The sequence below is a fragment of the Capricornis sumatraensis genome, chromosome 18 (assembly GCF_032405125.1).
Source record: "Capricornis sumatraensis isolate serow.1 chromosome 18, serow.2, whole genome shotgun sequence".
Taxonomy (NCBI): domain Eukaryota; kingdom Metazoa; phylum Chordata; class Mammalia; order Artiodactyla; family Bovidae; genus Capricornis; species Capricornis sumatraensis.
Window position 1 is genome coordinate 9,613,865 of NC_091086.1, and position 22,755 is coordinate 9,636,619.

Below are 22,755 nucleotides of genomic sequence, written 5' to 3' on the forward strand. Positions count from 1 at the left end.
GCTATGTTAAATGTTCATTAATGTTAGAATAAGTTTAGTTTTAAATGTATGTTCAGTTATTTTGCCTCTGCAGTTCTTATTCTAGGAAGATATGATATCAGTTTAAATAACATTTGCTTTATTTTTTTGTAGCATTGGGAATTTGCTCCCAACAGTGTTCATTATTTATTAACTCTGTGGCAAAGGATGGTAGCATCAGTTCCTTTTGTGAAATCAACTGAACCCCACTTATTAGACACTTATGCACCAGAAATCACGAAGGCCTTTATCACTTCTCGCTTGGAATCTGTTGCCGTAGTTGTGAGGTATTGAAAGCTAAGTGTTTTTGTTGAATTTTCGTCTTCTGCATCTTGGAATTTTTTTTAAATGGAAGTATAATTTACTTGTGGTAAAATTTGACCTTTTTCAGTTTTATGAGTTCTGACAAATGTATACATTTGAGTTTAACTAACAGTACAATCAAAATATAAAACAGTTCCATCACCCCAGAAAGTTTTTTTAGGTTCCTTTGTAGTCAGACCTTTCCCGACCCTTAGACTCTAGCAATTATTAATCTGTTTTGTTTTCCTAAAATTTTTGCCCCTTTTGAATGCTGCGTAAATGAAATCATATAGTGTGTAGCCCTTTAGTCTGGCTTCTGTCCCTTGGCATAATGCATTTGAAATTTTTCCATTTTATGTTTGTAGTTATTTACTTTTTATTCTGAATAGTATTTCATTTTATGAATATATCATAGTTTATTAATCCATTCACCATTTGAATTCTTTCTGTTTAAGTGTTCCTATACAGATTTTTGTATGAATGTAAGTTTTTATTTCTCCTGGGTAAATACCTGGGTGTGAGATCTGGGTTGCTAGGTAAATGTGTATTTCACTTTAAAAGAAATTGCCAAACCATTTTCCAAAGTGCCCATTTCGTTCTGCATTCCTACCAGCAGTTTATGAAAGATCCAGTTGCTTTGCATCCTCATCAGCACTTGATATTGTCAGTTTTGAAAACTTTTAGTGATTCTAACAGATGTGATGCCTCATTGTTGGTTTAAATTGCATTCCCTTAACGACTAATAGAGCTTCCCTGGTGGCTCAGATGGTAAAGTGTCTGCCCGCAATGCTGAGCATCTTTTTGTGCTTATTTACCATTTCTATATACTCTTTGGTAAAATACCTGTCAAATCTGTTGCCCACTTTTTGATTGGGTAGTTTATTTTCTTATATTGAGATGTGAGAGGTTGGTACACTTAGGTCACAAGTTTCTTTATCATACGTGTTTTGCAAATATTTTTTCCAGTACATTGCTTGCCTCTTCATTTCCTTAACAGAGAGAGCCTTTCGAAGAGCAGGAGTTTTAAAGTTTCATGAAGTCCAGATTATCCTTAATTTTTTTCTTCTAGAAGTTTTATAGTTTTAGAATTTAAATTCAGGTCCATAATCCATTTTGAGTTAATTTTTGTATATGATACAAGGTAAGTCTCCATGTTCTTTTTTTTTCCTTTGTGTATATTGAAAACTGGTTATCCCTAACACCATTTGTGGAAAAGACTCTCCTTTCTCCATTGAATTGTCTTTACGTTGTTTCCAAAAATTAATTGACCACATATGTATGGTTCTATGTCTGGACTCTGTTCTCATTAATCTATGTGTTTCTCCTACTAATACCCTGCCTTGAGTACTGTAGCCTTATAATAAGCTTTGAGATCAGGTAGTGTGAGTCTTCCACCTTGCTTTTCCCTTTTAAAAATTATTTTGGCTCTTCTTTTGTTTAAATTTTAGGATCATCTTGTCAGTATCTGCAAAAATGTCCTTCTGGAATTTTGACTATGATTTCACTGGATTTGTATATTAATTTATTAATTTAGTGGAAGAATTGACATCTCAGCAATATTGAGTCATTCAGGCAATGAGTGTGTTTATCTTTTATTTAGCTCTTATTTCTTTCGTCAGGATTTTATAGTATTCAGTCTTTAAATCTTTACATATATTTAATTAAGATTTAATTAGTATTTTATGTTTTCTGATGCCTTTCGAAGGTAATATTTTTCAGATTTACATTTATAGTTTGTTAGTATATAGTAATGAATTCTATATATTGATCTGTATGCTAGCAACTTTGTAAACTCACCTGTTAATATGAGTAGCTTTCATATAGTTTCTTAGGTACTTTTATAGACATAATCATCTTTTCAATTATAGACATTTTACATCTTACCTTCAGTGTCTTTTATTTCTTGATCCATGATAGAATTTTGATTTAACTTAAATAGAGTTTATTTGTGGTGAGTAAAAGTATGTCTCATTCTAATGTTGTCTGTCACCCTATTCTTATATATTTATAGAGATAATTTAGATGATCCACTGGATGATACCACCACTGTGTTTCAGCAGTTGGAGCAGTTGTGCACTGTTAGCAGATGTGAATATGAAAAGACATGCACTCTTCTTGTACAATTGTTTGATCAAAATGCACAGAATTACCAAAAACTTCTGCATTCAGCTTCCAGAATATCTGTGGACATGGCAATTCAGGAAGGTCAGTACATTTTATATGACTATTGTAGGGTATTATGTTGAATTTTAAGTAGCTTCATTAATCAATTTATTTAATAATTTTATTGTAATTTATTTTTATTTATTTCCCCAATTTCTGTTCTAGTAATCAATTAATTTTATTAACCTTCTGAGTATTTTGGTGGCTTGATGATTTTAATTCTTAAAAGATTTGCAGGGAATCTTTCTCTCTGGAATTAGTATTTTAAAAAGCTGATGATGATCTCTGAGTAGAGTTTATTAACTTATAACTGTCTTTTAAGTAATTATGTTTCCTTCTTAGCTATAGCTGACTAAAAATTTTGAGCCCAATGTTAGCCAGTTAAAAGTTACATGAGACCACATCATGGTTTTATATTTGTTTATTAGCCTTCATCATGGCTTTATTTTATTATTATATTTTAGTTTCCCAATTTCCTCTTTATTTTTCATTCTTTACTGAAGAAAGTTTTTATTTCTGTGTATTTCCTTAAATCCTTTCTGGAAGATAGGAAATTAAACACACTTTTCAGATTTTTAGATGAGATGGCTTATGAGGATAGAACTGGCTGTATATATTTCTAATAGAAGGCAGTTTAATCATAGTTCCAGGATGTTTTTCTTTTTCTTTCATGTTTGTTGATTTTATCTTGTTTGGAAAGTGAGTGGTAAGTGATGATAATCAAACTTTCAGTGATTTTCCATCTAAACTCTTTTAAAAAATTCTTTGAAAATTATCCTATATGTTTACAAGATGTCTTCTTAAAATGCCTTTTGTTCATTTTCTGTTTTGCTTTTCAAATCATACAGTACTGCTGAGGGTCTGGATAGAGAAATAGTTACCCTTCTTTAAATGTTCTCTTCCATGCCTCTCGTTACGAGTTAAATGAGGGAGAACTAGCATGTTGTCTCACAGCGTTTCGTCTTCATGACTGACTTCTTTTTTTAGTAAGAGTTTTGAAAATTATTAAATATCAAATACATCTGAGTATCGATATATAGTAGCAGTAACAACACCTTCACATAAACTTAAATAGCAGGTCAGTACCAACCTGTGCTGTTGCCTTTTTTCTGCCAGCAGAAAGTGCTCGCTGTTTATCAGCTGATTCCTTTTCTGCACAGTTTTACTGCTCCTGCTGCTGCTAAGTCACACACACACACACAAACACATATATATATATAGTCTGAAAATAATGCGTAGTTGTGCATATTTTTGAACTTCATACAAATAGAATCAAAATGTATTTATTCATTTACAACTTGCTTCGTTTTTTCTGTGTTGTGTATGAGAGTTTATATTGGTGCTGCAGATACAGTTCCTTCATTTGTACTGCTGCAGTACTGCAATTTATTGCTGCATTTCTTGTCAGTGGGTATTTGTGTTTTCCCTGCTTTTTGCTAATATAATGAATGCTGCTGTAAAGCTTGTTGTATGTATTCATTATATAGCTTCAGTAGATCATGCCAAACTATATTTTATAAACAGTGATTACACTACTTTATATCCCACCCATTTTGATCCAGTTCCTCACCAACAGCTCATAATGTGAAACTCTATGTCAGGCTAGTTGAGGTAATATACTTCACACGTATTTTACTTTTCACTCCTATGATTATTAACGATGTTTGGTGTTTTATGTTTATTGACTGTTTGCTGTCATCATCAGTGATATATATGTTCATGACTTTTCATTCTCCTCGTCATTTGGTTTATTGGTCTTTCTCTTGCTGATGGAGCACTTTACAATGTTTTAACACGAATATTTTAGTTGTTTAAATTGTGAGTATTGCCTCAAGTTTGTGACCTGTCTTTACATATGACTAATGTGTCTGTTCTCTTAGTTTTCATATCAAATTTTGATTAACTCACCTAATCTTTTGAAGAGATGTTATATTTACATTGTCCAGAAAAAAAGAAATTAAAATGTGTTCTGTTCCAGTCTTGTAATCTTTCTTCCTATTCTTGTAACAAATTATGATTCTTGCTAGTTTTGCATCTTTCAAACTTTTCTGTTTGCATATACAGTTAATGAATATGTGAGTTCTTATCCAGTCTTACTTACATAGAATGTGGCATACCACACTCATGTTCTACTCCTTGCTTTTTCTCATTTAACAATGTATTTTATAGTTACTCTCAGATGGAGAATAAAAAGATGAATATTTTATTTTTTTAATGTATCATAATTTAATTAACTGTTCTCTCCACTGCTGAGACTCATTTGAATTGTTTGCCATCTTCTGCTATTAAAACTAATGCTATACAGATTAACTTTGTACTTGTCAGTTTATATTTATGCAAGTGTGTCTGTAGGATAATTTCCAAAAGCAAAACTACTTCTGGGAGATAGGAATAATCTATTTGTAATTTTTATAAATATTTCCAAATTATTCTCTGTAAGGACTATACCAACTTACTTGTCCACCAGCAGTCTATGAGAGTTCCATTTTATTGTCTTCACAGGACAGTTATTACAAACTTTTGAATTTCTGGCGGTCTTATAGGTGAAAAATGATTTCTCAGTCTAATTTAGCATTCTCATATTAGTGATGTTAAACATTGTTTAAGAACTGTTTGGTCTTTTTCTGTAAAAAGAATTACTCATTTTTTGGCTCATTTGTTTTGTTAGGTTGTTTTTTTAAATTGATTTTTCACAGCTCTTTATATTTTAGAAAAATGTCTGTATTAAGAGTTTTTAATATCTTTTTCCTTTTTTTTTCTTGAGTGTACAGTTTGATGAATTTAGCAGATACATAGGCATGTAACTAACACCACATTCAAGATAGAAAACACTTCTTTCACTCTGTAAATAATTTTCATATGCCCCTCAATTCCATTCCATAATGCTTGGTCCAGATAACCACTGGTTTTTGTCACTATGGTTCATTTCTTTTAGATTTCTATATAAATGAAATTATACAGTAGGAGGTCTTTTGTGTTTGACTTTGTTTCCTTAGGATAATGCTTTTGAGATTCAAATATATTGTATATATAAATATTTTGTTCCTTTCTATTGCTGCGTAGTATTGTATAGTATGGTTTTCTTTTTACTTTGTTTAGCTGTTTACCTCTTAAGTTTCACTTCCAGTTTCTTTGACTTATGAATAATGGTGCTATGACCACTTGCAGACAAGTCTTTGTACCTAAATTTTCCTTTCTCTTGGGTAAATACCTGAGACAAATTGTGGGGTCATGTGAGAAATGCTGTTATGCTATTTTATGAAGTGTACCATTTTTCAATTCCATTAAGAGTGCTTCACATCTTTGTCATCATTTGATATTGTCTTCTTACTTTCGCCATTCTACTGGGTATATAGTAATAGTATCTCACTGTGGTTGTATTTTGAATTTCCTTGATAATTAATGAAGTTGTGCTTTTTTAGGCCATTCTTATATCATCCTTTGTGAAATGTCTGTTCACATTTTTTTCCCCTTTTTATATTGGGTTGTTTGTTCTTTTGTACATAGTCTTATTGAAATTCTAAGTGTTTTTATATTCTATATACAGTCCATTTTTCACATACATGTTTACAAATATTTTCTTCCAATCTATCATTTGTCTTTTTAACTCTTAAGAGTTAAACTTTTAATGAGTTACGTTTTAACTGTTAAAACTTTTTAACTCTTTCAGAGAGCAGAATTTGTAAATTTTGATGATCTGCATTTTCAGTTTTTTATTTATGGCTTTATGGTTTTTGTATTGAAGAAATCTGTGTAACTGAAGTTACAAATAGGTTTTATATTTTTCTTCTAAAAGTTTAATAATTTTAGCTATTATGTTCAGGTCTGTGATCCACTGAATTAATTTTTGTGAATGATGTGAGGTAAGAAGACAGGCCTCCTCCCCAACTCATATAGCTATCAAATTCTAGCAACATTTGCTGATAAGACTTTTTTTCCTTTTGTATTATTCTGTACCTTTGTCAAAAATCAGTTGACCATAGAAGTCTAGGGTCTGTTACTGGACTATTCTGTACCATAGATCTAAATGTCTATCCTTATGCCAGTATTATGCTGTCTTGCTTACTATAACTTTATAAGTCCTCAAATCAGGTAATTTAAGTCTTTCAGTCTTGTTCTTCTTTCTCAGAATACTTTTGTGTTCTACATTTTTTGCTATTGTCTTAATTTTAGCATCAACTTGTCAATTTCTTTAAAAAACTCATCAGTTTGGTTGAGGTTGCCTCAATCTGTGTATCAGTTTGGGCCATCTTAATATCCAGTTCATGGACCTGGAATCTTGCTACACTTATGTAGGTATTTAAAATTTTTGTTTTACTGTATTCAGTTCATAGCTATTAAAAATCTTTTACTGAATTTATTCCTGTATATTTTTGATGCTATTATAAATTTTGATTATTCTCTACTATCCTATATAAGTCCAGAATTGATTTTTGTCTTTGTGTCCTGTGACTGCTAAATTTACTTAATAGTTTAAATAGCTTTTTTTGGTAGACTTGTTAGGATTATTTTATATGATAATGTCACCTAAAGTAAAGACAGTTTTATGTCTTATCTTCATGCCGTTTATTTCTGTTTCTTTCCTTATTCCACTGGTAGGACTTTAGTAGAGTATTGAACAAAAGTGGTAAGAATGGATATTCTGGCCTTGTTTCTGTTTGTACATAAAGACAGCATTAATCCGTTAACATTGATAATAAATTTGGTGAAGTTCCCTTCTGTTTCTTAGATTATTTATAATGAATGGGGCATAAATTTCTTTGAATGCTTTTTTTGAACATACTCAAAAGACCTTTGTTTTCTTTTTCATTTTACTAATGTAATTAGTACATTAATTGATTTTCCTGTTAAACAGGCTTTACATTCCTAGGATGAATCCTACTTGGTTATGATATTGTTCTCTTATATAGTGTTAGATTCAGTTTGCAAAAATTTTATTTTATGTTGATGTTCATGAAGGATATTTGTCTTTAGTTTTTTTTTTTTTATGATGACTTTGGTTTTGGTAATAGGGTAATACTGGCCTCATAAAATAGAAAATGAGTCAAGAAGTGTTTCTGCCTCCTTTATTTTCTGAAAGAGTCTGTGTAATATTGGTATTATTTCTTTAGAGTTTGATAGAATTCATCAGTGAAGCCAGTGGGCCTGGAAGATTTATCATTATGAATGAGATTTTGTTAATTGATATGGAACTGTTCCTATTTCCTCTTGAACTGGGGATCAAATTTAATTCTTTATGTCTTTCAAGGATGACTCTAATTTTAAATTTACTGGAATAAAGTTATTTCTAATACTCCATTATTATTATTTTAATGTCCATGGGATCTGAAGTGATGTACTTTCTTCCATTCTTATTTTAAAAATTGAGGTACACTTGCCACATACTAGTTTCAGATGTTCCATGTACATCTGTGTACATTTGGTGTTTGTATATATTCGGAAATAATCACCAGAAAAAGTCTAGTTAACATGCCTCACTGTACATGATTACACATTTTTTTGCGTGTGATGAGAACTTTTGGCAAGATCTACTGTTTTAGCAGCTTTCGAATATGCAATACAGTGTTACCATGATATACATTGCGTCCTCATGACATTTATTTTTATAACTGAAAGTTTGTACCTTTTCCCCAACTTCATCCATTTGATAATTTTTGCTTTTTCTCTTTTTCCCTGATAGACTGACTGGATATTTATCAATTTTCTTAATTATTTCCAGAAATCAGCTCTTAGTTTCACTGATTAAAAAAATTTTGTTTATTTTTTATTTCTTGAGTTTTTTGGGAGGAAGATTTCTTATTTTCTACCCTATACTTTTGATTTTACTTCATCTTTTCAAATTTTGGATGGAAGTGTCACATCTTTAATTTTTAGACTTTTTGTGGTTTTCTAATTAAAAACATTTAAAGCTATAAATTCTGGTTTAAGCATTGCTTTAGCTGTATATCATGAATTTTGATCTTTTATTTTCATTATCATTTAGTTAAGATATTTTCTAGTCTCTTATTTCTTTGTTACTTTATGGATTATTAGAAGTATGCTTTTATATTCTAAAAAAACTATTTGGGTTTTCCTAGTTATCTTATTGTTCCTGCTTTCAAATTTAATTCTATCTTGGGCAAAATAATTTTGTATGATTTCAGATATTAAGTTTATTAAGACTTGTTTTATGACAAAGTATATGGTCTGTCATGGCAAACATACCATGTACACTTAAAAAGCATATACACGTTACCATAAATGGGTACAGTAGCAGTAAATAGAAATTAAGTCAAGATGATTAATAGTATTATGCAGGTATTCTTTGTTTTCATTTTTCTTTTTGTCTATGTCTTTTATTTACAGAGAAGGAAGTACTAACTCTCCAAATACGATTGTGGAATAGTCAATTGTTTTTAATCACTAAGTCATGTATGATTCTTTGTGACCCCAGGAAATATAGCTTGGCAGGCTCCTCTGTCCGTGAGATTTCCCAGGCAGGAATACTGAAGTGGGTTGCTATTTCTTTCTCCAGGAATAGTTCATATTACTTTTAACTTTCAATTTTTGCTCCATTTAGACTTTTATTATCTTCTTTACTAATTGATCCTTTTATCCAGTACGGTCTCATGGTTTCTGTTTACATGGGCTATCTTCACCATCCATTTACTTTCAGTCTGTCTGTGTCTTTATTTTTAGAGTGTGTCTCTTGTAGATGGTGTATTTGTTGTTCTTTGTTCAGTTGGTCAGCCATGTCTGACTGTGACCCCATGGACTGCAGGCTTCCTGATCCTTCACTGTCTCCCAGACTTTGTTCAAACTCATGTCCATTGAGTCGATGGTGCCATCCAACCACCTCATCCTCTGTCGACCCCTTCTCCTCCTGCCCCCAATCCCTCCCAGCATCAGAGTCTTTTCCAGTGAGTCAACTCTTCGCATGAGCTGGCCAAAGTACTGGAGTTTCAGCTTTAGCATCATTCCTTCCAAAGAAATCCCAGGGCTGATCTCCTTCAGAATGGACTGGTTGGATCTCCTTGCAGTCCAAGGGACTCTCAAGAGTCTTCTCCCACACCACAGTTCAAAAGCATCAATTCTTCGGTGCTCAGCCTTCTTCACAGTCCAACTCTCACATCCATACATGACCACAGGAAACACCATAGCCTTGACCAGACGGACCTTTATTGCCAAAATGATGTCTCTGCTTTTTAATATGCTGTCTAGGTTTGTCATAGCTTTTCTTCCAAGGAGCAAGCATCTTGTAATTTCATGGCTGCAGTCACTCACCATCTCCAGTGATTTTGGAGCCCAAGAAAATAAATTCTGTCACCATTTCCATTTTTTTGCCAGGAAGTGGTAGAACCAGATTCCATTTATTTGCCATGAAGTGGTAGAACCAGATACCATGATCTTAGTTTTTTGAATGTTGAGTTTTAAGCCAGCTTTTTCACTCTCCTGTTTCACCTTCATCAAGAGGCTCTTTAGTTCCTCTTTGCTTTCTGCCATTACAGTATAGTTATTCCTTTAAAAAAAAAAAGAATCACTTCTGACAATCTCTGTCTTTTGATTTAAATGTTTAGTTCATTTACAGAATGAAGTGGAAGAGGACTGTCACCTCAGTACCATTTAAACTGCTTCTTTAGAATAAAGTTTTTCATACCACACTGGTAGTCTGTATTTAGGCCACAAACCATGGGAGGTCTTACTTGAGGGTTTTCCCTCCATCCTGTGACTAATGTGGAAGTCAAGATAGACAACTTCCTGTTTTGTCTTTCTTTTTCTAGAGGAGGGTTTTTTGTTTCTTTTTTTTAACCCCTCCAGTTCACTTTATCTCTAAGAGTTTAAGAGTTTCTTACTGGAGTCCTCATATTGGGCATATCATAGGCATGGTCCTTCAAATAAGCTCAGGTTCTGTAGTTGTCAGTCTGAATGTCTTTCAGTTTTGGCCTAGACATCTTTTTTGACCTTTGTGGATTTATGTTTCTCTCTTACCAATTCAGTAATATATTTGGTGCCTTTGTGCAAAGTAGGAAAAAACCAGCTTTTCTTCTACGCAAGTGTAGGACCCTCAGTTTAGTTGAGTTCAGTCACTCAGTCATGTCTGACTCTTGCGACCCCATGGACTGCATGCAGCCAGGCTTCCCTGTTCGTACTGCTGGAGCTTGCTCAAACTCATGTCCATTGAGTTGGTGATGCCACCCAACCAGCTCATCCTTTGTTGTCCTCTACTCTTCCTGCCTTCAATCTTTCCCAGCATCAGGGTCTTTTCTAGTGAGTCAGTTCTTTGCATCAGGTGGCCAAAGTATTGGAGTTTCAGCATCAGCATCAGTCCTTCCAATGAATATTGAGGGCTGATCTCCTTTAGAATGGACTGGTTGGAATTCCTTGCAGTCCAGGGGACTCTAAAGAGTCTTCTCCAACAACACAGTTCAAAAGGACCAGTTCTTTGGAGCTCAGCATTCTTTATGGTCCAACTCTCACATCCATACATGACTACTGGAAAAACCATAGCTTTGACTAGACGGACCTTTGTCAACAAACGAATGTTTCTGCTTTTTAATATGCTGTCTTGGCTGGTCATAGCATTTCTTCAAGGAGCAAGCATCTTTTAATTTCATGGCAGCAGTCACTCACCAGCTCCAGTAATTTTGGAGCCCAAGAAAATGAAGTCTGTCATTGTTTCCATTGTTTCCCCATCTCTTTGCCATGAAGTGAAGGGACCAGATGGATCAAGGGATCAAGTGATGGTATCAAGGCGTGACTGGGTGCCATGATCATAGTTTTCTGAATGTTGAGTTTTAAGCCAGATTTTTCACTCAACTCTTTCACTTTCATCAAGAGGCTGTTTAGTTCCTCTTTGCTTTCTGCCATAAGGGTGGTGTCATCTGCATATCTGAGGTTATTGATATTTCTCCCTGAAGTCTTGTGCTTCATTCAGCCCTGCACTTCACTTGATGTTGAATAAGCAGTGTGACAATATGCAGCCTTGATGTACTCTTTCTCAATTTGGAACCAGTCCATTGTTCCATGTCTGGTTCTAACTGTTGCTTCTTAACCTACATACAGATTCCTCAGGAGGCAAGTAAGGTGGTCTGGTATTCCCATCTTTTTAAGCATTTTCCGCAGCTGTTGTGATCCACACAGTCAAAGACTTTGGGGGTATTCAGTAAAGCAGGAGCAGATGCATTTCTGTAACTATCTTGGTTTTTCTATGATCTAACAGATGTTGGCAATTTGATCTCTGGTTCCTCTGCCTTTCTAAATCCAGCTTAAATATCTGCAAGTTCTCAGTTCACGAACTATTAAAGCCTGGTTTGGAGAATTTTGAGCATTACTTTACTAGCATGTGAGATGAGTGCAATTGTGTAGTAGTTTGAGCATTCTGTGGCATTGCCTTTCTTTGGAATTGGAATGAATACTGACTTTTTCCAGTCCTGGCCACTGCTGAGTTTTCCTAATTTGCTGGCATATTGAGTGCAGCCCTTTAACAGCATCATCTTTTAGGATTTGAAATAGCTCAGCTGGAATCCATCACCTCCACTAGCTTTGTTTGTAGTGATGCTTCCTAAGGACCACTTGACTTCACACTCCAGGATGTCTGGCTCTAGGTGAGTGACCACATGAACACACCCTCTTCTGTGTCTTGTTGCCACCTCTTCTTAATATCTTCTGCTTCTGTTAGGTCCATACCATTTCTGTCCTTTATTGTGCCTGTGTTTGCATGAAATGTTCCCTTGGTATCTCTAATTTTCTTTTCTTTTTTTTTAAATGTCCTCCTTCGTGATAGTGCTTTATTTTTTAATATAAATTTATTTATTTTAATTAGAAGCTAATTCCTTTATAATATTATAGTGGATTTTGCCATACGTTGACATGAATCAGCCATGGGTGTACATGTGTTTCCCATCCTGAACCCACCTCCCTCCCCCATCCCATCCCTCTGGGATGGGTCATCCCAGTACACCAGCCCCGAGCACCCTGTCTCATGAATCAAACCTGGACTGGCGATCTCTTTCACATATGATAATGTACATGTTTCAATGCCATTCTCCCAAATCATTCCACCCTTGCCCTCTCCCACAGAGTCCAAAAGACTGTTCGGTACATCTGTGTCTCTCTTGCTGTCTCGCATGTAGGGCTATTGTTACCACATTTCTAAATTCCATATATATGCGTTAGTATACTGTATTGGTGTTTTTCTTTCTGGCTTACTTCACTCTGTATAATAGGCTCCAGTTTCATCCACCTCATTAGAACTGATTCAAATGTATTCCTTAATATTCCATTGTGTGTATGTACCACAGCTTTCTTCTCCATTCGTCTGCTGATGGACATCTAGGCTGCTTCCATGTCCTGGCTATCATAAAGAGTGTTGCGGTGAACATTGTGGTACACGTGTCTCTTTCAATTCTGGTTTCCTCAGTGTGCATGCCCAGCAGTGGGATTGCTGGGTCATATGGCAGTTCTATTTCCAGTTTTTTTAAGGAATCTCTGCACTGTTCTCCATAGTGGCTATACTAGTTTGCATTCCTTGTAAGAGGGTTCCCTTTTCTCCACACCCTCTCCAGCATTTATTGCTTGTAGACTTTTGGATAGCAGCCATTCTGACTGGCGTGAAATGGTACTTCATTGTAGTTTTGATTTGCATTTCTCTGATAATGAGTGATGTTGAGCATCTTTTCTTTTCATGTGTTTGTTAGCCATCTGTATGTCTTCTTTGGAGAAATGTCTGTTTAGTTCTTTGGCCCATTTTTTGATTGGGTCATTTATTTTTCTGGAATTGAGCTGCAGGAGTTGCTTGTATATTTTTGAGATTAATTCGTCAGTTGCTTCGTTTGCTATTATTTTCTCCCATTCTGAAGGCTGTCTTTTCACCTTGCTTATAGTTTCCTTTGTTGTGCAAAACCTTTTAAGTTTAATTAGGTCCCATTTGTTTATTGTTGCTTTTATTTCCATTACTCTGGGAAGTAGGTCATAGAGGATCCTGCTGTGATTTATGTCAGAGTGTTTTGTCTATGCTTTCCTTTACGAGTTTTATAGTATCTGATCTTATGTTTAGATCTTTAATCCATTTTGAGTTTGTTTTGGTATATGGTGTTAGAAAGTGTTCTAGTTTCATTCTTTTATGAGTGGTTGACCAGTTTTCCCAGCACCACTTGTTAAAGAGATTGTCTTTTCTCCATTGTCTATTCTTGCCTCCTTTGTCAAAGATAAGGTGTCCATAGGTGTGTGTGGATTTATTTCTGGGCTTTCTGCTTTGTTCCATTGATCTATACTTCTATCTTTGTGCCAGTACCATACTGTCTTGATGACTGTAGCTTTGTAGTAGAGCCTGAGGTCAGGCAGGTTGATTCCTCCAGTTCCATTTTTCTTTCTCAAGATTACTTTGACTATTCAAGGTTTTTTGTATTTCCAGACAAATTGTGAAATTATTTGTTCAAGTTCTATGAAAAATACTGTTGGTAGCCTGATGGGGATTGCATTGAATGTATAGATTGCTTTGGGTAGTATACTCATTTTCACTATTTTGATTCTTCCAATACATGAACATGGTATATTTATCTATTTGTGTCCTCTTTGGTTTCTTTCATCAGTGTTTTAGAGTTTTCTATATATAGGTCTTTTGTTTCTTTAGGTAGATATATTCCTAAGTATTTTATTCTTTTCATTGCAATGGTGAATAGAATTGTTTCCTTAATTTCTCTTTCAGTTTTCTCAGTTAGTGTATAGGAATGCAAGAGATTTCTGTGTGTTGATTTTATATCCTGCAACTTGACTATATTCATTGATTAGCTCTGATAATTTTCTGGTGGAATATTTAGGGTTTTCTGTGTAGAGGGTCATGTCATCTGCAAACAGTGAGAGTTTTACTTCTTCCTTTCCCATCTGGATTCTTTTCTTTTTCTGCTCTGATTGCTGTGGCCACAACTTCCAAAACTATGTTGAATAGCAGTGGTGAGAGTGGGCACCCTTGTCTTGTTCCTGACTAAGGGGAAATGCTTTCAAATTTTCACCATTGAGGATAATGTTTGTTGTGGGGTTGTCATATATAGCTTTTATTATGTTGAGGTATGTTCCTTCTATTCCTACTTTCTGGAGGTTTTTATCATAAATGGATGTTGAATTTTGTCAAAGGCTTTCTCTGCATCTGTTGAGATAATCATATGTTTTTTTTATCTTTCAGTTTGTTAATGTGGTGTATTACGTTGATTGATTTGCAAATATTGAAGAATCCTTGCATCCCTAGGATAAAGCCCACTTGGACATGATGTATGATCTTTTTAATATGTTGTTGGATTCTGTTTGCTAGAATTTTGTTAAGGATTTTTGCATCTATGTTCATTAGTAATATTGGCCTGTAGTTTTCATTTTTTGTGGCATCTTTGTCAGGTTTTGGTATTAGGGTGATGGTGGCCTCATAGAATGAGTTTGGAAGTTTACCTTCCTCTGCAGTTTTCTGGAAGAGTTTGAGTAGAATAGGTGTTAGCTCTTCTCTAAATTTTTGGTAGAATTCAGCTGTGAAGCCATCTGGTCCTGGGCTTTTGTTTGTTGGAAGATTTCTGATTACAGTATCAATTTCCATGCTTGTGATGGGTCTGTTAAGATTTTCTATTTCTTCCTGGTTCAGTTTTGGAAAGTTGTACTTTTCTAAGAATTTGTCCATTTCTTCCAAGTTGTCCGTTTTATTGGTATAAAGTTGCTGATAGTAGTCTCTTATGATCCTTTGTATTTCTGTGTTGACTGTTGTGATTTCTCCACTTTCATTTCTAATTTTGTTGATTTGATTTTTCTCCCTTTGTTTCTTGATGAGTCTGGCTAATGGTTTGTCAGTTTTATTTAACTTCACAAAGAATCAGCTTTTTGCTTTGTTGATTTTTGCTGTGGTCTCTTTTGTTTCTTTTGCATTTATATCTGCCCTAATTTTTAGATTTCTTTCCTTCTACTAACCCTGGGGTTCTTCATTTCTTCTTTTACTAATTGCTTTAGGTGTAGAGTTAGGTAATTTATTTGACTTTTTTCTTGTTTCTTGAGGTAAGCCTGTATTGCTATGAACCTTCCCCCTTAGCACTGCTTTTACAGTGTCCCATAGGTTTTCAGTTGTTGTGTTTTCATTTTCATTTGTTTCTATGCATATTTTGATTTCTTATGTGATTTCTTGGTTATTCAGCAGCATGTTGTTCAGCCTCCATATGTTGGAATTTTTAATAGTTTTTCTCCTGTTCAGTTCAATTTAGTTCAGTTGCTCAGTCATGTCCAACTCTTTGAGACCCCATGAATCATAGCACGCCAGGCCTCCCTGTCCATGAGCAACTCCTGGAGTCTACCCAAACTCACGTCCATGGAGTCAGTAGTGCCATTAAGCCATCTCATCTTCTGTTGTCCCCTTCTCCTCCTGCCCCAAATCCCTCCCAGCATCAGAGTCTTTTCCAATGAGTCAACTCTTTGCATGAGGTGGCCAAAGTATTGGAGTTTGAGCTTTAGCATCTGTCCTTCCATTGAACATCTAGGACTGATCTCCTTTAGGATGGACTGGTTGGACCTCCTGGCAGTCCAAGGGACTCTCAAGAGTCTTCTCCAACACCACAGTTCAAAAGCATCAATTCTTCGGTGGTCAGCTTTCTTCACAGTCCAACTCTCACATCCATACACGACCACTGGAAAAACCATAGCCTCGACTAGACGGTCCTTTGTTGTCCAAGTAATATCTCTGCTTTTTCATATGCTATCTAGGTTGGTCATAACTTTTCTTCCAAGGAGTAAGCGTCTTTTAATTTCACGGCTGCAGTCACTATCTGCAGTGATTTTGGAGCCCCCCAAAATAAAGTCTCACACTGTTTCCACTGTTTGCCCATCTATTTCCCATGAAGTGATGGGACCAGATGCCATGATCTTCGTTTTCTGAATGTTGAGCTTTAAGCCAACTTTTTCACTCTCCACTTTCACTTTCATCAAGAGGCTTTTTAGTTCCTCTTCACTTTCTGCCATAAGGGTGGTGTCATCTGCATATCTGAGGTTATTGATATTTCTCCCAGCAATCTTGATTCCAGCTTGTGTTTCTTCCAGTCCAGCATTTCTCATGATGTACTCTGCATATAAGTTAAATAAGCAGGGTGACAATATACAGCCTTGATGTACTCCTTTTCCAATTTGGAACCAGTTGTTCCATGTGCAGTTCTAACTGTTGCTTCCTGACCTCCATATAGGTTTCTCAAGAGGCAAGTCAGGTGGTCTGGTATTCCCATCTCTTTCAGAACTTGCCATAGTTTATTTTGATCCACACAGTCAATGTCAAAGGCTTTGGCATAGTCAATAAAGTAGAAATAGATATTTCTCTGGAACTCTCTTGCTTTTTTGATGATCCAGCAGCTGTTGGCAATTTGATCTCTGGTTCCTCTTCCTTTTCTAAAACCAGCTTGAACATCTGGAATTTTCTCCTGTAGACATCTAATCTTACTGCACTGTGGTCAGAAAAGATGCTTGGAATGATTTCCGTTTTCTTTGAATTTACGGAGGCTAGACTTATGGCCCCCAATGTGATCTATCCTGGAGAAGGTTCCATGTGCACTTGAGAAAAAGGTGAAATTCATTGTTTTGGGTTGAAATGTCCTATAGATATCAATTAGGTCTAACTGGTCTATTGTATCATTTAAAGTTTGTGTTTCCTTGTTAAATTTCTGTTTAGTTTATCTATCCATAGGTATGAGTGGGATATTAAAGTCTCCCACTATTATTGTGTTATTGTTAATTTCCCCTTTCATACTTGTTAGCGTTTACCTTACATATTGCGGTGCTCCTATGTTGGGTGCGTATATATTTATGATGGTTATATCTTCTTCTTGGGTTTATCCTGTGATCATTGTGTAGTGTCTTTGTCTCTTTTCACAGCCTTTATTTTAAAGTCTATTTTATCTGATATGAGTGTTGCTACTCCTTCTTTCTTTTAGTCTCTTTGTGTGGAGCATCTTTTTCCAGCCCTTCACTTTCAGTCTCTCTGTGTCCCTTGTTTTGAGGTGGGTCTCTTGTAGATAACATATATAAGGGTGTTGTTTTTGTATCCATTCAGCCAGTCTTTGTCTTTTGGTTGGGGCATTCAACCCGTTTACATTTAAGGTACTTATTGATAAGTTCCTTGGACTGCTATTAGATCCAACCAGTCCATCCTAAAGGAGATCAGTCCTGGGTGTTCATTGGAAGGACTGATGCTAAGGCTGAAACTCCAGTACTTTGGCAACCTCATGCGAAGAGTTGACTCATTGGAAAGACCCTGATGCTGGGAGCGATTAGGGGCAGGAGGAGAAGGGGATGACAGAGGATGAGATGGCTGGATGGCATCACTGACTTGATGCACATGAGTTTGAGTGATCTCCAGGAGTTGGTGATGGACAGGGAGGCCTGACATGCTGCGATTCATGGGGTCACAAAGAGTCGGACATGACTGAGTGACTGAACTGACTCACTGATGATCCTGTTGCCATTACTTTGTTGTTTTGGGTTCAAGTTTATACACCCTTTCTGTGTTTCCTGTCTAGAGAAGATCCTTTAGCATTTGTTGGAGAGCTGGTTTGGTGTTGCTGAATTCTCTCAGCTTTCGCTTGTCTGTAAAGCTTTTGATTTCTCCTTCATATTTGAATGAGATCCTTACTGGGTACAGTAATCTGGGCTGTAGGTTTTTCTATTTCATCACTTTAAGTATGTCCTGCCACTCCCTTCTGGCCTGAAGAGTTTCTGTTGAAAGATAGCTGTTCGTTATGGGAATCCCCTTGTGTGTTATTTGTTGTTTTTCTCTTGCTGCTTTTAATGTTTGTTCTTTGTGTTTGATCTTTGTTAATTTGATTAATATGTATCTTGGCGTGTTTCACCTTGGGTTTATCCTGTTTGGAACTCTCTGGGTTTCCTGGACTTGGACGACTATTTCCTTCCGTACTATCTCTTCAAGTATTGTCTCATGGACTTTCTTTTTGTCCTCTTCTTCTGGGACTCCTATGATTCAAATGTTGGGGCATTTAACATTGTCCCAGAGGTCTCTGAGGTTGTCCTCATTTCTTTTAATTCTTTTTTCTTTTTTTCTTCTCTGCTTTATTTATTTCTAACCTTCTATCTTCTACCTCACTTATCCTATCTTCTGCCTCCGTTATTCTACTGTTGGTTCCCTCCAGAGTGTTTTTGATCTCATTTATTACATTATTCATTATATATCGACTCTTTTTTAATTCTTCTAGGTCCTTGTTAAACATTTCTTGCATCTTCTCAATCCTTGTCTCCAGGCTATTTATCTGTAACTCCAGTTTGTTTTCAAGATTTTGGATCATTTTCACTATCATTATTCTGAATTCTTTATCTCTTCCTCTTTTGTTTGGTTTGGTGGGCATTTATCCTGTTCCTTTATCTGCTGAGTATTTCTCTGCCTTTTCATCTTGTTTATATTGCTGTGTTTGGGGTGGCCTTTCCATATTCTGGCAGTTTGTGGTTCCTCTTTATTGTGGAGGTTCCTCTCTGTGGGTGGAGTTGGATGGGTGGCTTATGAAGGTTTCCTGGTTAGGGAAGCTTGTGTTGGTGTTCTGGTGGGTGGAGCTGGATTTCTTCTCTCTGGAGTGCAATGAAGTGTCCAGTAGTGAGTATTGAGATGTCAGTGGGTTTGGTGTGACTTTGAACAGCCCGTATATTGAAGCTCAAGGCTATGTTCCTGCTTTGCTGGAGAATTTGCATGGTATGTCTTGCTCTGGAACTTGTTGGCTCTTGGGTGGTGCTTGGTTTCAGTGTAGGTATGGAGGCTTTTGATGAGCTCTTATCAATGAATGTTTCCTGGAGTCAGGAGTTCTCTGGTGTTCTCAGGTTTTAGACTTAAGCCTCCTGCCTCTGGTTTTCAGTCTTATTCTTACAGTAGTCTCAAGACTTCTCCATCTATACAGCACCCATGAGAAAACATCTAGGTTAATGATGAAAAGTTTCTCCACAGTGAGGGAAACCAGAGAGGTTCACAGAGTTAAATGGAGAAGAGAAGAGGGAGGAGGGAGATAGAGGTGACCAGGAGGAAAAGAGGGGGAATCAAAAGAGGAGCAAGCAAGCTAGCCAGTAATCACTGAGTTATACAGAGAAGAGAAGAGGGAGGAAGGAGACAGAGGTGGCCAGGATAAAGGGGGGAATCAAAAGGAGAGAGACAGATCCAGCCAGTAAATCAGTTCCCTATGTGTTCTTCACCATCCGGAATACACAAAGAGATTCACAGAGTTGGGCAGAGAAGAGAAGAGGGAGGGAGGAGATAGAGGCGATCTGGTGGAGAAAAAGGAGAGTCCAAAGAGGGAGAGAGCAGTCAGGCCAGTAATCTCACTCCCAAGTAAAAATGAGTACTGAAGATTGGGTTCTTAAAGGTACAAAATTGATAACAAATACCAAAAAGCAAAGATTAAAAATCTAGAGTAAACGTTAGATTCTCAAAAATACAATATTAAAAAAATGAAACAAAGTCACAAAAATTATAAAATATATATATAAAGTTCGCTTTAAAAATAGGGAATTTTTTTTTGCAGGGTAATAGTAGGTTATAAAAATGAAAATTAGAGGAGTAATAGAGGACTTAAAAGTTTTTCAAAGTTTGTTTAGGAGTTTCTCTGGAGCCACTGCCGACAGTGTGGGGTCAGTTCATTTTCAGATAGTTCCTTGATCCGACTTATGCTTCGTCTCAGGATCTGTAGGCCCCTTCCTGTGTAGTCGGTGCTAACTACAGAGTTTTAATTGTTGCATCTGTCATTTCCAAAGTGGTTCCCTCTGTTTATTTTAGCTTCTTCTGTTTCCTGGCCTCTTCAGTGTCTAATTTCCACCCTGACACAAGGGGGTGGTAGTGGTCACTTTTCTAGGCTCACTTGTTCAGTCTTCTGTGGGGAGGGAAGAACACTGCAAACATGTATCACTGGCATGTGTGGGGAGTGCTCACAGTGTTTCAGCCGCACTGGGTTTGCCCCCACTCATGACGTGTGTGCTTTCATGGTCTACACTTCTCAGGCTCTAGGTTGCTCTGCCAGGAACTGTCTGAGGCAGACCCTGAGTTGTATGCACTTCTCAGGTCTAAGTCGCTCAGGTTCAGGTTCTTGGGTACTCCACAAAGGTGCAGACTCAGTTGGGCCTGCGTTTTGTGCCTTTCCCAGGTCCGAGCAGCTCAGGTGACCAGGTGGTTGGTGAGCGCAGGCACCCCCAGGTCGAGGGGTGTGTCTTATTGCCTCCCCAGTCCCAGCCACTTGGTTTTCTGGGTGTACAACAGGTGCACCTCAGGTGTGCCGTGTGTCTCTTCTGGGGGCCTGATCCCTGGCTGTGACACTCCTGGCGGATGTCAACCATCTAGAATCCCAAGAAGTGTTGGTTAGCAACGACCCCTGCTTGCAGTTTGGTAGAAGATGCCTCTCTGGGGCCGCGATTGCCCCTTTTGGGGTCTGGCTGCCCCTGCCTGCCTGTCTCCGGTTGGGGATGGGCTGGTCCACAGCTGCTAACTCTGCTCAGTCCTTCGTTCTGTGAGCGGGCCTGGCAGTGTCTTAGGTTAGGGCTTTTCGCTGGATAGTTCTCTCTTTCTTTTCTCTCTCTCTTTCTCTGGCGATCCCACAGTCTGGGTTGGTATCTCACGTTAGTTCCCTCAGGTAGCCTTCAGGACATTCAGGCCCTGTTCTTACCCTAAGCAATGCAGCCTGCTCTTCCCTGTCCAGCCCCATCTCACCCCCACCCCCACCTCCCCCCCACGCCCCACTTGCTAGTGGTGTATGTGAGCCGCTGGGCTGCTTCTCTGCTGGCAGTTGCCTTTAGGCACATAATCTGTGGGTTTCAATTATTTATTTATTTATTTTTCTGGTTATGTTGCCCTCTGGGATTCCAAGACTTGCACAGACCTACCAGTGAGAGTGTTTCCTAGTGTTTGGAAACTTTTTTCTTTTTTAAGACTCCCTTCCCAGGACGGATCTCTGTCCCTACCTCTTTTGTCTCTTTTTATCATTTATATTTTGTCCTACCTCCTTTCGAAGGCAATGGACTGTCTTTCTGGGTGCCTGATGTCCTCTGCCAGCATTCAGAAGTTGTTTTGTGGAATTTGCTCAGCGTTCAAATGTTCTTTCGATGAATTTGTGGGGGAGAAAGTGGTCTGCCTGTCCTATTCCTCTGCCATCTTAGGACCGTCCCTCTAATTTTCTTGAAAAGATCTGTAGTCTTCCCCATTCTATTGTTTTCTGTTTCTTTGCACTGATCACCAAGGAAGGCTTTCTTATCTTTCCTTGCTAGTTTGGAACTCTGAATTCAGATGGTTAAATTTCTCCTTTGCCTTTTGCTTCTCTTCTTTTCTCAACTATTTGTAAGGCCTCCTCTGACAACCATTTTGCCTTTTTGCCTTTCTTTTTCTTGGTAATGGTCTTGGATCACTGCTCCTGTGCAATGTCACAAGCCTCTGTTCATGGTTCTTCAGGCACTCTATCTATCTTAATAGATATCACTTAATCCCTTGACTCTATTGTCACTTCCACCGTATAATCTTAAGGGATTTGATTTAGGTCATACCTGAATGGTCTAGTGGTTTTCCCTATTTTCTTCAATTTACGTCTGAATTTGGCAATAAGGAGTTCATAATCTGAGCCACAATCAGCTCCTGGTTTTGTTTTTACTGACTGTATAGAGCTTCTTCATCTTTGGCTACAAAGAATATACTCAATCTGATTTTGGTATTGACCATCTGGTGATGTCCATGTGTAGAGTCATCTCTTGTATTGTTCAAAGAGTGTGTCTGCTATGACCAATGCGTTTTCTTGGTAAAACTCTGTTAACCTTTGCCGTGCTTCGTTTTGTACTGAAAGACCAAGCTTGCCTATTACTCCAGGTATCTCTGCACTTCCTACATTTGGATTCCAGTCCCCCATGATGAAAAGAAGATCTTTTTTGGGTGTTCTGGAACATCTTGTAGGTCATCATAGAACCATTCAACTTCAACTTCTTCGACATTAGTGGTTGGGGCATAGACTTGGATTACTGTGATACTGAATGCTTTGCCTTGGAAACAGAGATCATTCTGTCATTTTTGAGACTGCACCCATGTACTGCATTTTGGACTCTTTTATTGACTATGAGGGCTACTCCATTTCTTTTAAGGGATTCTTGCCCACAGTAGTAGGTATAATGATTATCTGAATTAAATTCGCCCATTCCAGTCCATTTTAGTTCACTGATTCCTAAAATGTTGATGGTCATTCTGGCCATCTACTGTTTGAGCACTTTGAATTTACCTTTATTCATGAACCAAACATTCCGGGTTCCCATGCAATAAATATT

General features: G+C 37.0%; 1 protein-coding gene across 1 annotated transcript in view; it reads left to right on the forward strand.

The window, feature by feature from the left end:
- The window catches only part of RANBP17 (RAN binding protein 17), a 364,064-nt gene that overhangs the window by 43,118 nt on the left and 298,191 nt on the right, over nucleotides 1–22,755 (forward strand). Inside the window, exons 11-12 of the mRNA XM_068990796.1 lie at nucleotides 133–305; nucleotides 2,333–2,526. Of these exons, the coding sequence (XP_068846897.1) occupies nucleotides 133–305; nucleotides 2,333–2,526 (367 nt within the window). The remainder of the gene's footprint in view (nucleotides 1–132; nucleotides 306–2,332; nucleotides 2,527–22,755) is intronic.